The sequence below is a fragment of the Bubalus kerabau genome, chromosome 8 (assembly GCF_029407905.1).
Source record: "Bubalus kerabau isolate K-KA32 ecotype Philippines breed swamp buffalo chromosome 8, PCC_UOA_SB_1v2, whole genome shotgun sequence".
Taxonomy (NCBI): Eukaryota; Metazoa; Chordata; class Mammalia; order Artiodactyla; family Bovidae; genus Bubalus; species Bubalus kerabau.
The window spans coordinates 12,580,651-12,597,067 of NC_073631.1; the positions used below are offsets into that span (position 1 = coordinate 12,580,651).

The 16,417-nt window shown below is 35.1% G+C and overlaps 1 protein-coding gene across 5 annotated transcripts in view; it reads left to right on the forward strand.

Moving 5' to 3' along the window:
• ANKIB1 (ankyrin repeat and IBR domain containing 1) overlaps positions 1-16,417 on the forward strand; it is a 155,007-nt gene that overhangs the window by 133,069 nt on the left and 5,521 nt on the right. For all 5 annotated transcript variants that reach the window (XM_055589697.1, XM_055589695.1, XM_055589694.1 and 2 more), the window contains 7 exons: positions 1,683-1,813; positions 6,610-6,744; positions 7,732-7,818; positions 7,903-7,969; positions 9,625-9,770; positions 10,760-10,938; positions 11,744-11,795. In XM_055589697.1, the coding sequence (XP_055445672.1) occupies positions 1,683-1,813; positions 6,610-6,744; positions 7,732-7,818; positions 7,903-7,969; positions 9,625-9,770; positions 10,760-10,938; positions 11,744-11,795 (797 nt within the window). The remainder of the gene's footprint in view (positions 1-1,682; positions 1,814-6,609; positions 6,745-7,731; positions 7,819-7,902; positions 7,970-9,624; positions 9,771-10,759; positions 10,939-11,743; positions 11,796-16,417) is intronic.

Below are 16,417 nucleotides of genomic sequence, written 5' to 3' on the forward strand. Positions count from 1 at the left end.
TGACTCATTGGAAAAGACCCTGATGCTGGGAGGGATTGGGGGCAGGAGGAGAAGGGGACGACAGAGGATGAGATGGCTGGATGGCATCACTGACTCGATGGATGTGAGTCTGAGTGAACTCCGGGAGTTGGTGATGGACAGGGAGGCCTGGTGTGCTGCGATTCATGGGGTTGCAAAGAGTCGGACACGATTGAGCGACTGAACTGAACTGAAGGGTAGTAAGTTCCTCCTGAAACTCCTGTTTTCCACCAAATTATCAAAGAATTCTCTGCCCCAGCACCCTAATGAAACCATCTTCCCAGGTGGGTTTAGAAATGGAGTGGAGTCTGAGCAGTTCATGGCCGCAGTTTTTTCTCTCTGCTATGTGGAAGAGCAGTGCTTTACAGTCAAGCAGTAGCTGCTGTTCTATTGTTGACACAAACTTAGGTAAGTAGGTACTAAGGGTTCCGTGTGGCAAGACACCATCCCCCCTCCACTGCTAGACTCCATCAAAGCACTGCTGCTGGTGCTCAGCGCTTCCAGTTCATATGCAGAACTACTTCCCAAGGGTCAGACCGCAAAGCTTTGTCCCCTTCCCTCTCCAGGGATTTGAATCTAGGAGTTGAGTGACTTTTTCTTTTAGACTTCAAAACTTAGAGTTGATTTCTCCCCTGCTTTCCTCAGTAGGGCTAACCTCTTACCCCACCCTTTCTAGACAATCTGCATATAATGAGGGCCTTAATAGAATGGACCACTCTCAAGAATTTCACAGTGATTTTCAGAATCTCTTTTCAGTGAAGAAAACGTAGAACTTTCCTCTGTACTTGAAGTTAGAAAGCAAACTTGAGTACTGACAATCTTGCAGGAAAAAATAAATTTTAAATTACCCATCTGCCACTCTCTCCAGCCCCTAAATCTCTCTGTAGGTGGTGATAGGGATTTATAGAATATAAAATGTAAAATTTAGAGTCTTTAAAAACCCTGACATTCTTTAAGATTGCAGATCTCATATTTAAGTAGAATAAATAGTTTATAAGATGGTGAAGAGTATAAGGTTGGTGTGGGTATAGCAGATGGGAGGACCTTGCCAGGTAGTCAGTCAGTGGCCAAATCATGAAGTCCATTGTGTTCTTTGCTGAAGAAATTTGATTAATCTTGTAGTCAGTGAGGAACAACTAAAAGATTTAAAGATTTGTATTTTTAAAAGATCACTTTACAGAGGCAATTTAGTGGGGTTTGGGGGATGAGGGAGAAGGATCTGGGGAGATTAAGTTGGTTTCTGTGTTTTAATTATCTAGGCAAAAAGGTTTGGAGGATCCTAGCTGGAAATGGAGAGGAGATGGATATGAAAAAGTAAGAGATAGAACCCGTGGGATACAGCAGATGAGGCAAAGAGGAAGATGTCCAAGATCATGTTCTTCCTAGATTGATTCTGGGTAGATAATCAGTCATTTACCAGCACAGGAGGTAGAGAAAGGAGATTGGGGGGAAATAATGAATTTAGTTCTAGACATGTCATTGGATTCATTTTTAGTTTATCTTAAATAATCATGGGTTAAAAACTTTGCCATAGACTCTGATAGAAAAATAAGTATATATATTTAAAATTGAGAGGCAACCTGCAAAGAAAACTTTGAGTCTTTTTCCATCTGAAGTTGTACACTAAATTGTTTATTTTTGTATTTGTGCTTAATACCCCAAAGTTGTAGGAGTCAGTGAAGCTTATGAGGATGCTGCCAATTGTCTCTGGTTGTTAACTAACTCCAAGCCTTGTGCGAATTGTAAGTCTCCAATACAGAAGAATGAGGGATGCAATCACATGCAGTGTGCTAAGGTAAGTTAAAGAGGATTGTACTTGCTTTGTGTTTAGAACCTTAATTTGATTGTGAATCCAAAGGAAAAATACTGTAAGCATAAAAATCTTGTCTTTCAGAGTGATTCTAGGAGATCGTATTCCACATTCTTTGTTAATTAACGTAAATGTTGATTTATATTACTAATTTTTACAATCATGGTGAATGTTAAAAACAAAGGTAAGGATTCCATGGTCCTTGTCCAGATCAGAGATGCCGGAGTCCATAATCCTCAGAGAGTTCTGTGTATATGTAAATATGTAAATGATCAAGTGCTACCTTACATAGAGATGTTACAAAACTTATTTTGGAGCATACTGCTTAGTCTTGAGGTTCAAATCAGGCCCCAAGCGAACCCTTTAAGCCCAAATTTAAATCCTGTATAAGAAAAGTGCCCAAAGCAGTGTGCAGACTTTAAGTTTGCTAGTAACAATCAATTAAATAAGTAACTTATTACTATATTGAAAGTGAAAATGTCACTTGGCTAAAAATTAATAATTACTTTTAAAAGGTTACCCTTCTGACTTAGTTGCACAGAAAGAAACTACTATATTTAAAAGAAATATTCTAGAAGTTAATATTTTATTAATCCATGCCTACTTTCATGACTGTTTTTGTTTAATTGTACTCTCAATTTTTTTCCTTTTCCTTGCAAATGCCATGTATATAAAAATATTTATTTAAAATTATTGAGAGAAGAGCAATATAATTATTCTGATTTAGGATGTGAAAGAAACCCGTACAGTTAAGATTTAGATAAAATACATCAATATCTTAAGTACTTATTGATTTTTTACCTTGAAGCTAATAATCATTATTACTATGACTTCAAAAATAATGACAGTTGCCAGATGATTTTATATTATAATAAACTAACATGAGTGAATTGTCTTAGTGAGACAGCAGTGATTTCCTCAGAAGAAAAACTTTGTACAGTGTTCTGAATACTCAGGAGTGCTTGTTAGTTCAGCTGATCGGGGCAAAATTCTTTCATTTATATGCAGTTGTATTTCCAACATTCATATTAGTTTTTTCTTGGACAGTCTGATACAGACTACATAGATGTGTAAAAGAAAATTTTTTTACACAACAAAAGGTTGACCATAAAAAATCAGCAGATGGGGTACTAATAAAAAGACCAAATCCACTGTTGTTACCTTTATTTCAGTCATAGCACTCACTATTTCAGTTATAGCACTCACCAACAGTAAGTAGTTGATGAATACATATCAAGTAAATAAGTATTTTCATGAACTAATCAGGCTAATGATACAGGGTAACTTAGCTTAAAGTTTGCTTAAGCTTCCGTTGCATATTAAAAGGAGCACTTACTTACATTCTATAAGAATAGTCTTGTTGTTGTTGTTGCTCAACATTTTTTAATATTTGATTTAAAATTATATGTATGTAAATGCATACCTATTTCTTATGGTCAGTTTCTGTACGTCATTAAACAACATTTATTTCCAGCAAACTCAGGCCCTGCCCTATCTCATTCTGATAATTTTTTTTTTAACTGAAGGATAATTTTTACAGAATTTTGTTGTTTTAGTATTTGCATTCAACAGAGGAAACTGATGAGTAATTCTTTCATTCTTATGACATAAAAGGAGACATCTAGAAAGTAAAAGTTTTTATGCTTTTAGAGGTTTTTTTAACTTTTAAGGTAGAACAAGAAGTCACATGTAATTGAATCCATATTATAACACAATGACTAAATGATAATATGTCTTTATTAGTTCTTCAGTGTTTATTATTACTCAATAGATTGTTTTTACTATCTGGAATCAAATTGTGAAACATTTTAAAATAATGATACATTTGGCAATATAAAAATAGGTTCATCTTTTAAAAAAACTCAATTCATTTCCCTTTAGATGATTTTTAGGAAACTATTTAAATTTTATTCTTACACATTTTAAATCACTTGAAATTTGATCTGGTTCTGTGGAAAATGTATATGCTGCAACTAAAAAATTACAAATTATCAAAGTTCTATTTTCTTTTTCTTATCATAGAATGTAAAATTTCTTATCATAGAATGTAAAATAATAATAGGTAATTTTGCTCAACTCTTTCAGATAAATTTGAACTTGGATTTGAAATGGATTGATTTTCTAAGAAAATTTAATTTATTAAACTAACCCTAGAAAAAATATCCAAACAAACTCACCCCCCAGACGAGTTTTTTTCAACAATGTCTTCTTTAAAAGCAATAGCCCCTAACAGTTTCACAATAAAATTTTATCAAAACTTATGGAATAAGTAATTTCAATATGATTTGAACTGTTTCTGGGACAAATAGGAAAAAGGAAAAACCTGGAAACTTTCAGATTATTATTATAAAATGAGTAGAGCCTTGATATGAGTGCTTGATAAATATTGAATGTTTGTGTGTGTGTGTGTGTGTGTGTGTGTGTGTGTGTGTGTGCGTGCGCGCACATGCACACTGAATCATGTCCAATTCTTTGCAATCCCAAGGACTGTAGCCCGCCAGACTCCTCTGGCCATGGGATTTCCCTGGCAAGAACACTGGGGCGGGTTGTCATTTGCTTCTCCAGGGGATCTTCCCATCCCAGGGATCCAACGCACCTCTCTCGAGTTTCCTGCATTGGCAAGCAGGTTCTTTACCACTAACACCACCTGGAATCCCCATTGAAAGTATAGATCAGTCTTATTTATGAACAACAATGCATGAGTCCTAAATAAGATATTGGAGGAGAAAATACAGATATTAGCGAATATAATCCAACAGAGTGCATTAGAAGAGTAGTTGACCATCGGTTATATCTAAATGAAAAAACATGTTTTTAATTTTTTAAAAAGTAATTAATCACATGGGGTTTATTTCAGGAATATAAGAATGGTTTGATATTTTAAAAGCTATTACTGTACCTCATCTTAGTAGATACAAGATGAAAAACTATGTAAATTTTCTGTAGATGCTAAAAAAGGATTTAACAAAAACTCAGCAGCCATTCTTTATAAGACACACAAAGAAATAGGAATACACAAAATTTTCCTTTCAAGTATGACAAAAATAAATTTACTTTGTCCAAAAATTAACATGGTATTTAGTAGGGAAACTAGTGGTACTCTTCTAAAATGGAGAACAACATAAAAATGCTCTCATCACAAATATTATTAACATTGGACCGAGGATACCAGTCAACATAATTCAACAGTGAAAAGAAATTGAGGATGTAAAGGTTAGAAATGAGGTAATAAAATTGTCTCTTTTTTTTTACAGACAGCATGATTGTATACCTAGAAAACCCACAGAATCAACTGAAAAACTATTGCAAACAATAAAAATTTAATTATCTAGCAGAATACAAAAGTTATATGCAGAGAGTAATAGCCTTCACGTGTTCCAGCAACATCCAGATAGAGTATATGCTGAAAGAAAAGACTTCCTTTATCTAGAAAAAAGCTTAAGAAATGTGTAAGAGTACCTGAAGAAAATGTTAAGACCCCTATCTTTAGGTCTTAGAAGTGGACAAACAAATGGAAAGCTAACAAAGTTCTTAGAAAGATTACAGCAAAAATACCAACAGGTTTTATTTCTTCATCTAGACAAGTTAATTCAAAAATTCCTATGGAGAAACGAAATAAGAGCCAAAAAACTCTGAAAAAGAGCAGTGAGGAGGAACTGCTGCTAAGTTGCATCAGTCGTGTCCAACTCTGTGCGACCCCATAGACGGCAGCCCACCAGGCTCCCCCATCCCTGGGATTCTCCAGGCAAGAACGCTGGAGTGGGTTGCCATTTCCTTCTCCAAGTGAAAAGTGAAAGTGAAGTCACTCAGTCGTGTCCAACTCCTAGCGACCCAATGGACTGCAGCCTACCAGGCTCCTCCGTCCATGGGATTTGCCAGGCAAGAGAATTGAGTATAGTAGGCCACACTATAAAGGCTCAGTAATTAAAACAGCATAGCTCTGGTACATGAATCTACAGATCAACAAAACAAAGCCCAGGGAAATAGATACATACATGGGGATTTAGTGTTGGTAAAGGAAGCATCACCAACCAGTAGAGATATGTGGGCTGTGTAATAAATGGTATTGAGACAACTGGACAGCTGCATGGGAGAAAGTTTAATTCATACTGAATACCCAGATAAATTCTGAACAGATCAAAGATGTAAATATTTTTTAAAAATAAGCTGTAAACGTACCACGAGAAAACATTGATTTAAATTAGGAAGATCTTTCTGACTCAAAATCCAAAAGCATTTAAGAGAAAAAAAGGATATATTTTCATACTGGAATGCTCGTATTTTTGGCATTGTTTGCAAATTACGGTAGTTAAAGAATTTTTTTAATGAGAAATAGGTTTTTTGTTAGATGTTCTGATTAAAGACCTTTTTAACTTACTCCCATTTTCAAAACCAGTTTGTCAAAGTCAAAGGTAGAGCTTTAGAGACCAAAGTAAGATTACTATGCACGTGAAAAATGAAGCATTTGTCAGTATCTGTTTTTGTTATTTGGAAAGAGTATCATATTGATATTTTTAAAGGTTTCTTGAGATTACTTAATATTATTTATATTTTAATTTATCCTTATAAACAATAATTTTAAACTACCCCCACAACTTTCCATAGTGCGGATAAGGCCTTCAGAGAAGACCTGAAACAGAGGGCTTGTCTTTGAGAAGGTTTGTGTCCCTGATCACACAGGCAGGATTGTTTAATCTCTTAACTAATTGATTAACTAGAAGTTGAAAAGTAATTTGCATACCAACATGGGGAGATGTTTGCACATATGTTTTCTTTTGCAGTGCAAGTATGACTTTTGCTGGATTTGTCTGGAAGAATGGAAAAAACATAGTTCTTCCACTGGAGGATATTATAGATGTACTCGCTATGAAGTCATTCAGCATGTGGAGGAGCAATCCAAAGAAATGACTGTGGAGGTAGAGAAAACTGTTTAAGCCAAGACCTCTGGTTAAGCCACTTAATACCAGTGGAAGTATTTTGCATTTCTTCTTTTCCTACCTTTATTGTAATGAGGCATTAAATTCAATACACTTTTACATAGCCTTTAATTTAAACAAAATGGCTGTATAAGCCTGAGCTCTTTTTTTTTTTTTTTTAATTTTTTCTTGTTTATATGGGTAATATCAGAGAAGACATATATCCCAGCATAACTCTAAAATGACTTAAAAATAATTTTAACATTATATCAACAATATGATATGTTATTTCATACAATAGTATCTTAGTCCGCTTGGCTGCCATAACAAAATACCATAGACCAAGTGGCTCAAATGACAAAAATGTGTTTTTCACAGTTCTTGAGACTACGAAGTCCAGGATCAGGATCTATGCCAGTTCAGTTTCTAGTGATGACCTTCTTCCTGGCTTACGGACAGCTGTCTTTTTACTGTGTCTTCACAGGGAGGAGAGAGAGCAAGCTCTGGTGTCCCTTCCTCTTCTTGTAAGAGCACCAGCTCTGTTGGATTAGATCTCCACCCTCATGACCTTGTTCCACCTTTATCACCTCACAGGGTGATATCACAGGGCCTGTTTCCAAATATAGTCACGTTGGGGGTTAGACATTCAACATGAATTTGATGGGAGACACATTTCTGTCCATAGCAATAAACAATATAATAAAACATTGAAGATCTGATGACCATAGGGCTTGAGAGACATATTTACCTCACACTTTGGGAATAGTGGATTCAGTGGTTTGTCACAGAAAATACAAATGCAAGACTTTATCCTGGAAAGCGTTTAAAATGTATTGGTTATTATTTTCTCAACAAAGCAAGCAACAAATTTGTATGCATTACTATCTTTTATTAATAAAAATTTTTTGTGTGGTCAAAAAAAGCCCAATTTTAATAGCTAGTACTTTTGTTTATGTTATAAAAGTCATTTGGACTTCTGTTTCTTAGGCTGAAAAAAAACACAAGCGATTTCAGGAACTTGACAGATTCATGCACTATTATACAAGATTTAAAAATCATGAACATAGCTATCAGGTATGTCCTATATCATTTCAGATGTACTGTATAATACTGTTGTGAGTAAGAAAGAAAATGATATGTTTATTTCTATTCCTTTAGTTAGAACAACGCCTTCTTAAAACAGCCAAAGAAAAGATGGAGCAATTGAGTAGAGCTCTCAAAGAAAGTAAGTTATAAGTGATATATATGATAGTTAATATAAAATATCTGTCATGCTTAAATCACTTCTTTGGTAGGAGATTAAGACCCTTAAAGGAATATATTATCTCCATTAGCTCATTTGGTAGTTTGGAGTTCTTTGAAGTCCAGAGTGCAGTTTAGCATTTGAGGCCCCTGATTAGGTTTTCCACCTGGCTTACCTCACCTTCTCCTCAGCACACATCATGGTTTTGCTTACTCTGCACCATTGTTGATGCTCTACAATGTGGGCAAAAGTATATGGACTGAAAAGGCATCCCTGACCTAGTCAACAGAGCAGGATTCACAGGCTGTCCAGTTGTATGACTAACTCCCAAAGATTCTTGAGAAATTTAGCAGAGTGCTTTATGGAATGGAAGTCAAGTACGGGTTTGGGAGAAAATCATCTCATTGGTAAATAATGGAAATTGGAGTCAAAAAGCAAAGGCATGAGATAGCGCTTACTTATGGTCCCTAAAATGGAAGTTCAAAAAGAACATTCCTAAAAATGGATTGAATACTAGTTACATAATTAGAATATAATAAATACCTCACAGTGACTATACAGCATACAGGTTCTGGCATGTTTGTTTTAAAAAGTCATATTTTTTAAATTATAGCTTATCTATAAAAGGTTTTAAGCCTAAAATGCAATCAATCATCTTTATGTTTTTTTGGTCCATTTTATAAAAGTAGTGAGTACTAACAGCCTTTTCATGAGAATAACTTTCTTACTAAAACAATAACTGTAAGCTAAATAGCTTAGAATGGGACAAAAAGCATCAATAGCAGCTTAATCTCCTTGTTAATTACTAGTTCTTAGACCATAGTAATGACGTAACTATATCAAGCCAATAGTAAACTCTTGAAGTGTTAACTGTCCACAGTAAAAATTGAAAGAAAAAATCTTCACAGATTCTACAGTATGTTCTGTCACCGATGTGTCCCTAATACTTAGAACAGTGCCCAAAACATGTAAATATAAAATAAATACTTGTAGATTTGAATTGCTGCTTCTGTTCAACTTTCTGGAGGTTCTAGCCAGCATAGTAAGATATAAGAAAGAATCAAAAGAAGATTCAGAAAGGAAGAAATGAAGCTACTCTTCCCCTCTTCTGCTCTCTCTCTCCCTGAAGTGTTCATTTACTGCTAATAGCATTCACTACCCAGTTGTTCCCCCACAGTGTTATATCTTTTACCTTACAATATCATTTTTGAAGAAGCATAATTTATAATTAGACTCTTTTTTTTTTTAAGAACTTAGGAAGGCATTTGTTCTAAATTCTGCTAGGGACAACCTGAGAAACTTAGTAAAGCCTAGAACTTAAAGCTAGATTTGTTTACAAACAGGGTGAGAACAGAATCCAGGATCATTGTATGCTTTCCTTTAGGACTGCATTCCTGGGATACTGCAGGGGTGTGTTCCATTTATAAATGTATGCAGGTCACATAAATGCAAAATGTATGAGTTTTACATAGGTTTTTAGTCTGATTCAAGTAAATATTATGATATAGCTTCTTCAGTTTCTTCTTGGAGATTTGTCTCTTTTTTTTTTTCTTTTCTTTTAAGAAAACTTAGTTGTTTAATTTTATAACAGCATATTTACAAAGAAATTTTTTTACCGTGCCTGGTTTACTTTATAGCTGAAGGAGCCTGTCCAGATACCACTTTCATTGAAGATGCAGTTCATGTGCTCTTAAAAACTCGACGCATTCTTAAGTGTTCTTATCCATATGGATTTTTCTTAGAACTTAAAAGCACAAAGAAAGAAATTTTTGAACTCATGCAGGTAAGATATCTTTTTTTATTAAACTTAAATGCAGTTATGATGAAAAACAGGTTTTCTCCTTTCTCAACCACTTTACAACTAAGTTTTATCTTACTGGAGTGTAATTAACAATTTTGTTTCCATTTTTAGAATGGTTTTTAAATAAAACAAAAGTTACAGTAATAAACTGAAATTTTCTTTATGTTTGAATTTGTCACTATGCAGATTCGAGTGAGCTCTGAGCTAGGCAAGCATTTCCCACTGCAATTATTTATTTTAAACTGGTTGAGGTTGAAATCTGGCCTGATAGAATTTTATCTTCAAAAGTGAAACTAACAGCATCACTTACTAGACGAGAACATTGGTATTTGCCAGTTCATTTTAACAGTGCAACTGAAAGAAAAACAGCGTACTTTTAAAAAATAAAACATTTAATTAAGCCAACTGACATGAGTATAGCCAACCAAGTATATTATACATTCCTCTTTTTTTGAAGTAACCAAACTTTCTCCTCTTGCTACGGATGTTTTTATCATCCGTTTAAACTCCCCTCTACTAATTTATGTCTTGTATTTCTTTCAATGCTTGATATTCGTATTCTCCATGAGGTCTTCCAGACATAACCCCAGATCCCAAAGGTTTTGCCTTGCCTCACCTTCCTTCAGCATTTACATAAAGTCTATGCCATGTGGCCTTCACTTGCATGTACAATGCTTTGAATTTTGTTAGTTCTTTTTCACACAGGCAAGTTTATAAACTTTTTTTATACAGCTGCTGTACTCACTACTGCTTTGTAATCCATACCAACTACATTGCTATAAATGCCTGTTGAATGAATGGTGTTTTCCTAAAATTTGCATAGTAGAAACTTGTTAAATTGGAAGTTACTATGATAGTTGGATTACTTTCTGATTTCAAAAGAGAGTTAGATTTAACCAGATAGATACTGAATTTGCTATTGACTTACCCATTTATCCTATAATTTTTTTGTTTGTTTTTTCTTAACATAGACAGACCTAGAAATGGTCACTGAAGACCTTGCCCAAAAAGTCAATAGGCCTTACCTTCGCACACCCCGCCACAAGATCATCAAGGCGGCATGCCTTGTACAGCAGAAAAGGCAAGAGTTCCTGGCGTCTGTGGCTCGGGGAGTTGCTCCTGCAGACTCACCAGAAGCTCCACGACGCAGGTAAAAAGGATGCACACTGTGAACCTCACCCTAGCACCAGCCACAGAGGCAGCAAGTGTATTTTTTGTCCAACTGGGATTCATATTCCTGAAAGTTACTTATACCTGAAATATCAATAGCTTATAAAAGTATGTTAACTTCTTTTTGGTGATTTTTTTTTCCCCAGTACTATTTCTGTTTTTCTTGTTATTTTTTGTTGGTCATTGTGTACTTTCTCAGACTAAATTAAGGCAGGTAAATTTCACACTTCAGTGAACTCATAATTCAAGTATTGTAATGTGTCATTTTGACAGTCATAGACATGATGTAGAATTTGGAAGCCTTGCTAACTTATTATCGTCATACTTGTATTTTCTGGTAAAAAGTTGTGAGGAAATTAGAAATCTGATGTTAGTAAAGTTTTGTAATTGATCCACATACTCATCCATTAAAGAACAGTTGAGTTTGGTTGTTTTATTTCAGATACTTATACTGACATTATAAATTGAAGCATATTTTCTTGTTTGTACTAATTATAAGGATTAGAAATTCCTTGGACCCTTATTTTTATATAAACTTAAAAATAGAAGCAATCATAAAAAATACTCTGGTATAGCATGGTGATTTTTAATTTTCCACCATTTTACATAAACATAAAACAACATAGAATTTGAAAGAATTATTTTAATTATATTCAGTAGTTGGTCTTTGGTTAAGCAAGTTCCAAGCAAAGGAGTTAGAAGTAGTGTTCAAAGGACAAGGGTCTGATTATTTGAACTTTGTTGTACTGATAAGAAATCAAATGGTGTGTCTGATTTCTTTGTAGCTTTGCTGGTGGAACATGGGATTGGGAATATTTAGGATTTGCATCACCTGAGGTAATTGTTTTGTGGGGGTTGGGTTGGGTTGGGTTGGGTCAGTTATAATTTTCCTTAGTGCAATCCTGCTTATATTTGCACCCTCATTTGTTTATTCTTGCCTGGAAAATCCCATGGGCGGAGGAACCTGGTAGGCTAAAGTCCATGGGGTCGCAAAGACTCAGACACAACTGAGCAGCTTCACTTTCCCTTTCACTTTTTCTATTCTCTAAATATCCCTTTGAGGCTGTAAACAATGTTTTTTCTTTCTTTTATTGTAACAGTGCCTCAGCAGAGCCTACATTTACCTTCTTATGGTATTGAATTATCATCACACTATTAAATGCATACCCCCTCTTATAATTTTTAATTACTGAATTTTAATTATGGGAGACCAACTTAGGGTATATTTTTGGAAAATATCTTTAACAGAAATAGGAATTTTATGTATTAGAAATTCATTTCTAATGATAATATTACTTGTTTCAGTCTGAATTTATAAAAAGCATAAATACAAAATCTATTTTTTTAAGTTATTGAAACAACCTGTTAGAATTGATTTATAGTCAGTTAGGTGAAAGCTTAACATTAATGTTTTATGCAGAAAGAATGCTTTGATCATTTGCTTTTTGCTTCTCTTTAAGATGTTCACAATCTTGTTTTCATTGTTGTTGTTTATATCCCACTTTAAAATAAGAAGGTCCATAATACTGCAAATAGCAATAAAAACAAGATAAAGCGAAAATCTTAAACATATTGCTGTTTTCTGAGATTTAAATTGCCACTGTCACTGCTAAGTCTGAGTTTAAATGGTTTTAGCAGTTCTCTCTACTTTGTTCTTCATACAACAGTATACCATTCGACACTTTGATATAACCTTTTAACTTAATTCTTGTAAACTATGAAACCTTTATCATTTATAGCCCATATAATATCTGCAACTGAAAGACAATGGAAATGATTATTATTCGTAAATGACTGTGGTTTATTTAAATCAGATACTTTCTCTTTTCAGCTGCTGAGAATACTTGCAGTCACCTTGTGGCCTTTTGATATTGGTAGATATATCCAAAACAGCATTGACTTGAGGAAAAATTTGTGCTTAGAGCTCTGATATGAAAATTTTAAAGTCACTTAAATTTTTAAAGAATTTTTGATATATTAATGGATTTTCTATTGTAGAACAAATTATGAACCTTTTCTTTACTGGAACCTATACTTTAATATTTCTGTGTTATAATTTCAGCTTTGGGGATAGTTCGGAAAATTTCCACCTTAAAGGAGGAATAAATAAGCTTCAGTTATCAAAAACAGAGTACACAGATTTCAGTATCAAGGTAGAAACACAATAGAGCAAAAATATATTCACAATCAGGTATGCATCATCTTGAGACTTCTGACTATGGCAGTAACTTAAAGAATTTCAAAATATTTGTCCTTGAATATTGAGAGCCTACTAATATGATTGACACAATTTCATTTTAGTAAAAATAGAGAAGCTTTTTATCTCACGTGTAAATATTTCTAAATAAAATTATTGAGCTCTTGTTCTCTAGGGATTGAAAAAATGTGAAATTATAAATAATATTTTATTCTTAAGAATAATTAAACTTTTTTATTCTTTAAGGTATTTGGCACATTGAGCACCAAGCTTTTGTGTAAACATTGCAAATCCAAAGAATTACCATGCCACATGAAATTTTAAAATTTGTCATGTGTGTGATTATCAAGTATCTACCAAAATTATATCTTTGAAAATTAGTTCTTTGCCTTTATATAGATTATGAAAAAAATAATGTTACCAAACTTCAATAGACTTTTAGGTTGAATTTATATTTTTTGTTAAGGTTAATTAGATCTTATTCTTTTTAAGCTAAATTGAATGAGTCATTGACAAGCATCAATATTTGTTTTGTGCCACTTTAAGGGCTGTGGGACTTCCCTGGTGGCTCAGTGTTAAAGAATCTGCCTGCCAGTGCAGGTGCTCCATGAGACATGGGTTCGATCCCTGGGTTGGGAAGATCCCCTGGAAAAGGAAATGGCAACTCACTCCAGTATTCTGGCCTGGAGAATTCCATGGACAGAGGAGCCTGGCAGGCAGCAGTCCATAGGATCGCACAGAGTCGGACACAAATGGGCAACTAAAATAACAACAAAGGCAGTGGAGCCCAGAGGAGAGAGTGTGATCAAGATGTCTCAGGGACACCAGAATTCAAGGCCTAACCCTATAACTTAAGGTCGGCTTAGGCTGTACCTTCCTTCATTTCTCATCTTTCAAATGTGGATCCTGATATCTACCCCCATGGAAGTTCTGGAAAGATTAAAGCATCTGTTTAAGTCACTGACAGAGCTGGTGTTCAATAAACGGTGGCTGTTACTATTTACAAGAATAAAAAACTCCTGGCAGCTTTTCCCCCTATAAATCCTAGAACTTCTCATTCTTCTCTGTAGCCATAACACTCTCAAACCTATTGGAGTTTTCTGACTAAAGCCTTTCATATGCTTACTTGGAGATCTTAGGAATCCATGGAAGTTTTCAGATAAGTTTACTTTTATGAAAACAATTTTTTAAAAGTCTATTACATGGTGAGAGAATGCCATTTGATTTTTTTATCAGAATAATTATAACAAGTTTCTTTTACAGTTGTTTTTCAACTATTTAGTTTTCTTCAATGGAAATACGTATATTCTATGAAATAGTTTATTTAATTCTGAGTAACTTTGTACCATCACCAAGTGTACAAAGTAAACAAATTCTTCCTAAAGATAAATCTCAAGTTCCGTTCAGTCGCTCAGTCATGTCCAACTCTTTGTGACCCCATGAACCGCAGCACGCCAGGCCTCCCTGTCCATCACCAACTCCCGGAGTTTACCCAAATTCATGTCCATTGAGTCGGTGATGCCATCCAACCATCTCATCCTCTGTCATCCCCTTCTCCTCCTGCCCTCAATCTTTCCCAACATCAGGGTCTTTTCAAATGAATCAGCTCTTCGCATCAGATGACCAAAGTACTGGAGTTTCAGTTTCAACATCAATCCTTCCAGAGAACACCCAGGACTGATCTCCTTTAGGATGGACTGGTTGGATCTCCTTGCAGTCCAAGGGACTCTTCAAGAGTCTTCTCCAACACCACAGTTCTAAAGCATCAATTCTTTGGCGCTCAGCTTTCTTTATAGTACATCTCTCACATCCATACATTACCACTGGAAAAACCATAGCCTTAACTAGACGGACCTTTGTTGGCAAAGTAATGTCTGCTTCTTAATATGCTGTCTAGGTTGGTCATAACTTTCCTTCCAAGGAGTAAGTGTCTTTTAATTTCATGGCTGCAGTCACCATCTGCAGTGATTTTGGAGCCCCAAAAAATAAAGTCAGCCACTGTTTCCCCATCTATTTGCCATGAAGTGATGGGACCAGATACCATGATCTTAGTTTTCTGAATGTTGAGCTTTAAGCTAACTTTTTTACTTTCCTCTTTAACTTTCATCAACAGGCTCTTTAGTTCTTCTTCACTTTCTGCCATAAAGGTGGTGTCATCTGCATATCTGAGGTTATTGATATTTCTCCAGGCAATCTTGATTCCAGCTGTGCTTCTTCCAGCCCAGCGTTTCTCATGATGTACTCTGCATATAAGTTAAATAAGCAGGGTGACAATATACAGCCTTGATGTACTCCTTTTCCTATTTGGAACCAGTCTTTTGTTCCATGTCCAGTTCTAACTGTTGCTTCCTGACCTGCATACAAGTTTCTCAAGAAGGCAGGTCAGGTGTTCCCATCTCTTGAAGAATTTTCCACAGTTTATTGAGATCCACACAGTCAAAGGCTTTGGCATAGTCAAAGGAAGAGGAACCAGGGATCAAATTGCCAACATCTGCTGGATCATCGAAAAAGCAAGAGAGTTCCAGAAAAACATCTATTTCTGCTTTATTGACTATGCCAAAGCCTTTAACTGTGTGGATCACAAAGATAAGTCTCAAACTGGCATAATATTTTGTTGCCATCTTTGTCTGAGAAATGTGGTAGTACTTGGTGGTCCTGTGAACCATGATGACATAGTCATCCAGTTTTAGATCACCAGCCTCCAGGAAAAGAGGAAACGATGCCTCAGCTCAGCAGTAAATTTTAAAGAACCTGGTTAATCTCTCTGGACACTTGTAGTATCTTATGTTCATTTATTTCCAACCTGATAGGATGCCTTCCATTCTTTAATTAGAGTCCAGCTACTTACATAGATAAAGGAGAATTTCACCTGAGTCATACGATGTGAAAGTTTTACTGGGATTATAAAACTTACTCTCATCTATTTGTTACTTTCACAATATAATCATATTGAATATTCTAGAGTAACTAGATAATCATAGTAACTAGATAATCACGAATCAAACTAAAATCATATTTTAGTGTGTATCACTCAAAGATTCTACAATGATTCTCAAAATTAGCCTTTTTATGCTGGTATGAGGGCTTCTCTGGTAGCTCAGTCAGTAAAGAGTCTGCTTGCAGTGCGAGAGACCCGGGTTCGATCCCTGGGTCAGGAAGATCCCCTGGAGAAGAAAATGGCAAACCACTCCAGTGTCCTTGCCTAGAAAATCCCATGGATAGAGGAGCCTGGTGGACTGCAGTCCATGAGAATACACAGAGT